This window comes from Triticum aestivum, chromosome 2D, assembly GCF_018294505.1.
Source record: "Triticum aestivum cultivar Chinese Spring chromosome 2D, IWGSC CS RefSeq v2.1, whole genome shotgun sequence".
Taxonomy (NCBI): Eukaryota; Viridiplantae; Streptophyta; class Magnoliopsida; order Poales; family Poaceae; genus Triticum; species Triticum aestivum.
In genome coordinates, this window is record NC_057799.1 from 36,827,620 (window position 1) to 36,834,423 (window position 6,804).

At 49.0% G+C, this 6,804-nt stretch overlaps 1 protein-coding gene across 1 annotated transcript; it reads left to right on the forward strand.

The window, feature by feature from the left end:
* Positions 1-5,694: 5,694 nt before the first annotated feature.
* On the forward strand, positions 5,695-6,314 carry LOC123048557 (uncharacterized). The gene is made up of 2 exons (XM_044471642.1): positions 5,695-5,828; positions 5,950-6,314. Exons 1-2 carry the CDS (start codon positions 5,697-5,699, stop codon positions 6,235-6,237), a joined length of 420 nt encoding a protein of 139 aa, XP_044327577.1. The 5' UTR covers positions 5,695-5,696; the 3' UTR covers positions 6,238-6,314.
* Positions 6,315-6,804: the final 490 nt, after the last annotated feature.

A 6,804-nucleotide genomic window follows, 5' to 3' on the forward strand; every position in this document is an offset into this window, starting at 1 on the left:
TCAATCACATCATTCTCCTAATGATATGATCCAGTTAATCAAATGACAACTCATGTCTATGGCTAGGAAACATAACCATATTTGATTAACGAGCTAGTCAAGTAGAGGCATACTAGTGACACTCTGTTTGTCTATGTATTCACACATGTATCATGTTTCCGGTTAATACAATTCTAGCATGAATAATAAACATTTATCATGATATAAGGAAATAAATAATAACTTTATTATTGCCTCTAGGGCATATTTCCTTCATGGGGATGGGGACCGCCGAGGGACAAGTGGTGGAGGACTTGCTCAACTATAAATTGGGCTCTCTCACATTCCAGTACCTCGGCCTACCGATCGCGGCAAGGGCGCCTACCAGTCAGGACAGGGCCCCCCTTTGCACTACGGTAGCGGGCCGGGTAGGCCCTTGGAGAGGCAGATTTATGTCGTCTGGAGCTCGACTCATCCTTACCAACTCGAACCTCTCATCTCTGCCCATGTTCACCATGGGCCTCTTTATTTTGGCCGACGGTGTGCATACCAAGCTGGACACGCCACGGTCGAGGTTCTTTTGGGAAGGATCCTGCACAAGGCGCAAGTACCATATGGTTAAATGGGCGGCCGTTTTGTCGCCCCAAGTCCCAGGGGACCTTGGGGTTATGAACTCCAAATTGATGAATGTAGCGCTTATGTGCAAATGGATCTGGAGATTGTCTCAAGGGGAGACAGGGCTTTGGGTTGATTTGCTCAGGGCCAAATACTTCCCGTCCAGCAACTTCTTCGAGGCCACGGGAAGGGGGTCTCCTTTCTAGAACTCTATCCAAGCGTTCAGGCCCATATTCGCCATGGGGCGATGTTTTCCATCAAGGATGGGCGCTCGACGCGTTTCTGGCTGGACCTCTGGATTGGTGAACAACCCCTCTGGTCCAGGTTCAGAGATCTCTACAACATAGCTCTTTAGCCCAACCTCTTTGTGTCTCAGGCTATGGGTGTGTCCCCACCGGCACTGCTCTTCCGCCACGAGCTTACCGGCTTGGAGACAACAAGTTTGGGAAACTTGTTGTCTCTTGTAGGGGAGGTATCGCTATCCCAGGGTTCGGATATTGTGTCCTGGCACCTCAACGCCTCTGGCAAGTTCTCAGTCAATTCCCTCTATCGAGTGCTTGCCCGGAGAGCTTATCAATAGGCGGCATCCGGGCTGTGGAAGCCTAGGATTCCCCTCGAGATTAAGGTATTTCTGTGGCAGATGTGTAGCGATAGACTTCCAACGTCCGTCAACATAGCCAAGCGCAATGGGCCGGCCAGTGGGCCCTGCCAACCATGTTTTTTTTTTCAACTACCACCTGTCTCGCTTTGCGTGGAGCGCGGTCCATGAGGCTGTTGGACGGGATTGGGATCCCAGATCCAGTGCTGAGCCGGTTGCCCTCCTGCCCTCGGTTACTGGTAGCGCCCGGCGTGTCATGTGGCGCTGCGTTGGGGCTTTACTATGGGCTTTGTGGCATATTAGGAACAAAGTAACGATCGAGGGTTCCTTCCCGTCTCATCCCTCTGACGTGATCTCCAAATGTGTCATCTTCTTGCAGCAGTGCACGCCGTTGGGAAGGCACCAAGACGCTGATCTTCTGCAACTCGCTCTTGCCCGTCTCCGTCAAGTCTACACTTTGGCAAGAGCTCCTGCGCCGCCTCCATAGGGTCGTCAGGCACCTTTTGGCATCACTTGTGCGAGCCTGCGTGCTCTGATCTAGCCGGCTGTGGCTTGTAATCCAAGACTTCCCCTCCTTTAGATCGATCTTTTGAGGGTGTTGGTGTTATGTAAGACTTTGATTTCGTGTACGCTGTCTAATGTGGACTTTATTAATTCCCCTGGTGTCTTTGTTCTAAAAGAAGAAAGAAAGAGAGAGAGAGAGATAGATAGATAGATAGAATATCTTCCGCTGATTTGATTTGCATGCTGACATGCAGAGCATACAGAGACTCGTAGAGCGATAATTCTAAAGGCACGGAAAACTACAGACGTTTTACGAGCATCTCCACAGTAATTACTTCTCCCTTCCCCCACCCCCATTTTCACTGAGGTGGGGCCCGCCTCACTCTCTAATCTTCAGTAAAAAAACCCGCCAGCTAGCATCATTCCGTAAGCTTTGTAAAATATGTCTGCTCTTTTAGCATCGCTCCCCGTAGAGCACGAGCAAACCAAAACCGTGACCTAAACTTGCGGACGCAGAGAGATAGAATGCTAGAAGAAACCGATTCGAATCCTGCTGGCATGCAGCACCTGGCCAGATTAGAAACTGTTCCGTAGAGCACGACCAGACCAAAAACTGAATCCGGTCATCCCGTGGCGCAGGTCAACTCTCCCTCCTTCGCTCGCATCACATGTCACACGCATAGCAGACGGAGACCCAAACACCTAGCTCGGGGAGCCCCAACAATGGCTTTCTTCCCCTAATCTTCTGGTGCTCCTTCCCCATCTCCCCCACTCAGTTTCCCCATTCCCTCGATCCCAAGCCTCCCAAACACTGACACATAACCCAATCCCCGTGGGCTACCCCATGGCCCCGACGGCGCAGAAGAAACACGTCAGATACTGATGCGGCTTCCCGAAGAAAAGCAATGCCTGCCGCTTTGTCGACGGATCGTCTTCCGCGCGACTGGTGCAGGGCTGAGAAGAATCGGGGCCGCAAGCGGCGGACCTTGCTGGCGTCAAGAAGGAGGAGGAGGACCGCATCACAACCCTCCCCAACGACGTCCTGGGCACCATCATCTCCGCGCTCCCCACTGACGAGGCTGCCCGCACAAACGCCATCTCCAAAGAGTGGAAACACCTCTGACGCAAGTCCACCCCGCTTAACATCGATGACCGTGACATCTAGAAAAGGGAGGTATGGGGAGACAACCTAGTCGTCCTCATCTCAGAGATCCTCGGGGTCCATGCAAGGTACGCGTCCGTCGCCTTTCCCTGAGCACGCTATGCCATCACTTCGGCGACCGAGACAGGTATCCCATCTTCGGGGCAGGTTCTGATCCAAGGTTCACCATCACCTCGAGGTGTTTCATTTCAGCTAACAACGTGTCAACAAATTTTCCGGTGCCGTGACATGTTGGTTGGTGGACACAAATACCAAGTTAGGGTTTTAGGGCGTGAGAGAGAGAGAGAGAGAGAGAGAGAGAGAGAGAGAGAGAGAGGGGTATTTTACATGGTTGTCCTGGTGTGATAGATAACTATATTCATGTCATACTTGATTGGGTAGAAATTATATCAAGCCCGTTTCATCTATCCATCATTGTGGTTCCATCAATACAGTGCGAGCTTGTTAATGTTTCACAAGAATCTCGGTCATTCCCACCTAGCCCAGTCACAACCTACAACATCCGATAACTCTTCTTTTGTGGGTAAGTCATAACTACAGTAACTATGAATCACTCTTCATGAGATAATAAATCCATTTGTTGTTTTGTGAGAGAGAGACAGAGATAGTATTTTCAATTATGCCGACAAAATAGCGTTCATAAGAGAATATAAGGGTGTGTTTGTTTTGAGGGATATGTTTGAGTGGTTGTGGGTATCCCAACCAATCAGCCAGGTACCATTTTCCCTGGTTTCAATGAGTGTGAGTAGCCAGAAATTTATTTGGTTTGATGGATAAAAGGGGGGCTAGTAGTGGTGGATAGAGGTTGTGGTGACTTTTTTGATTAAGGTTGCGAGATTACCCCATAGCTTGTAATTTTTAAACATAGAACAATCAAATAAGATAGTAAAAAAATATTTTTTAAAAAGCAGAGCAGATAACAACCTGGACCAGTCCTACAAGGGAAAGAGAGTGAAAATACTAAGACATGACACCATGCTTAATTTCTAATGTGTTCAGGACTTGAGGTACAGAGAACAGACACCAGAAATAGCGCGTGCAGCCTCCATCAAAGTCGTTGTATTAACGTCTACACACACACACACACACACACCTGTCTATCTGCCGAGCAGCCTCCATCCACATGGCATCAGCGTCCGCATGCGGCACTCACATGTGTCTGCCGCCATGACCTGTGTCGTCCTGAAGCTCGAGCGGTGTAGAAAAAAAGGAAGGAGAGAGTGCACGGCAAGAAGGAAGATATTAGGAAGAGGGAGTTGCCACGCACTGACCTTTGTCGTCCTCTGGCTCCAGAGGGAGAGAGATCAGACAAACACGGTTGCACCTAAAGTTTCAGTGTCGACCATCTTCATTCTTTTTGAGAGATAGAGAGAGAGAACACCTTCTGCTGATTTGTTTTGCATGCTGACAAAAGTGTAATGCTGCTCGCAGCCCTAGGCCACCCGTATAGCACGAGTGATGTCAGGAGTGTGGAGTGGAAACTGACCCAAAAAAACCTCCGGGAGCACGTCAACTCTTCCCCTCACATATCACACGGAGAACACACGCAGACCCAAAAAAAACCTCGCGGAACCTCCTCCCCCTAATCTCCCGGCGCTCCTCCCCCCTCTCCCGGCTCAGTTTCCCCATTCCCTCGACCCTCAGCGGCAGCCTACAGCTTCCCAGACATTGACACAGAACCCAAGCCTCGCCGGCTAACCCATGACCCCGATGGCGCCGAGGAAACGCGCGAGATACTGCTGCGGCCTCTGCGGCCTCCCAAAGAAGGGCCATGTCTGCCGCTTCGCCGGCGGACCGTCTTCGGCGCGGCAGGTGCAGGGCCGAGAAGAAGCGGCGCCGCCCATGGACCCTCCTTCTGCTGGCGCCAAGAAGGAGGAGGTCACCATCATCACCGCCCTCCCCAACGACGTCCTGGGCACCATCATCTCCGCGCTCCCCATCGATGAGGGCGCCCGCACACACGCCATCTCCAAAGGCTGGAAACACCTCTGGCGCGACTACACTCCGCTCAACCTCGACGACCGTGACCTCCACAAAATGGCCTGGACCGGAGACAACCTAGTCGACCTTATCTCAGACATCCTCGAGGCTCCACGTGAGGTACGCGCCCGTCGTGTTTCTATCAGCACACTATGCCGTCACTCCGGCGACCGAGACCGCTACCCCATCTTCGACCGATGGTTCCGATCCAAGGTTCTGGATCGCCTCGAGGATTTTCATTTCAGCTACCAGCGGGTGAACAACACCGAACCACTTCAGGCTGGCGAGACGATGCCGCCGCTGCCGCCATCCGCGCTGAGCTTTTCCTCCCTCCGGGTCGCCAGCTTTGGGTGCTGCCATTTCCCTGAGAATATCTTAGCCTCGGGCGGCATCACTTTCCCACATCTCGTCGAGCTCACTCTCTCCCGGATCACAAACTCCGAGAACACACTGCACGCCATGATCGCCGCATCTCCTATTCTTGTCAACTTGTACCTTCACAGAAACTATCACTTCCGCCGCGTCCACATCAGCTCGCAAACTATTGTAAGGTTCCGCATGTTCGTTGACCCAGATGGTGATGTGATGGAAGAACTCCTCATTGTCAACACTCCAAGCCTAGAGGAAGTGATGCTCTGGGACCAAGGTTATTGTGGTCCACGAATTATACGTGTCCTGGTTGCCCCAAAACTTCACATCTTGGGTTGTCTGCACAGCGACATGATGTCCACCGTACAGCATGGGAAGACAATACTCCAGGTATATATGTATCTAGGAGCCACACAGGGCATCTGTATATATCATTCTTTTGCAATCTTACTTATATACATATTCTTTCGTGCTTTGACGATCCAGGCAATGGTTGACAGCAGTCTAGTGTCATCACTGCATAATGTAAAGATCTTGAAGCTCGTTGTCCATGGTCTTAGGTTAAATCATGTCATTGACGTGCTCCGATGCTTTCCCTGCTTACAACAGCTTCACATAAACGTGAGTTGGGTCGACTCTCTCTTTCTTTCTACAATCTTAGCTAGATTTTATATACTCTGTATTTATCCATTCCTATGTTGAGTGATTCTACTCTAAATTATTATTCTTGCTTCGTTTTCAGACACTGACAAGCTATGTTCCAAACAAGCAGAACGACAATCCAGCTGCTACTACTGTTGAGTGTGTTGATAGACATTTAAAGCAAGTAATAGTGAGAAATTATTCAGGCAAGAAACCCGATTATAAGTTCGCCAAGTTTTTCGTTTTGAATGCAAGAGCACTAGAGTCAATGAAGCTCCATGTCCCTTTTAGCTGGAACAACGAATGGCGCTCTAGACAACGTATCAAGATGGATTTTAAGAACAGAGCTTCTCCAAATGCTTTGATTTGTTTTGAGGGCACCGAGTGAGCACATGATCAACCGCACAAACGAGGTGTCAAATTGTGTACCCCTTTGGCACATAAGTTATGGTTTTTTTTCCGCAATTAACTGATGCCGGTCAATTTATCCTCTAATCTCTAATCACCCCTAATCATTCCAAATCATCTAACTTCCCGAACGGTCACCCATCCTCCCACTCCCCCAGCCTGAGCACGCTTAACTTCCGGGTTCTATTCTTCCTCGTTTCCAAGTCTGCACTTGTTGTTTTCCTGACAATAATAAGATGTCAATCCTATTAACCCTCAGGAATTTAGCTTGAGCATGAAGTGACACATTTCACTGTTTGAGTTTGAAACTATTGTTTTAAAAAACAATAATTATTTAGTAACACTAATATTTCTTGAATAATTAGTTTGACCATTGTTTGACCATAGTTTGACCACAGTTTGACCAGATTTGACCAAAATTCAAAAAAACTGAAATAATTATTTAGTAACACTAATATTTTAGAATAATTAGTTTGACCATTGTTTGTCCACAGTTTGACCAGATTTGACCACATGTTTTCCAAATATAAAATTTGAAACTATATTT

Excerpts from the sequence above, each read along its gene's own strand:
- LOC123048557 (XM_044471642.1), top strand. The coding sequence starts at position 5,697 with ATGGTTGACAGCAGTCTAGTGTCATCACTGCATAATGTAAAGATCTTG. Across the intron at positions 5,829-5,949 it reads TACAACAGCTTCACATAAAC|ACACTGACAAGCTATGTTCC; the intron begins GTGAGTTGGGTC and ends CTTCGTTTTCAG.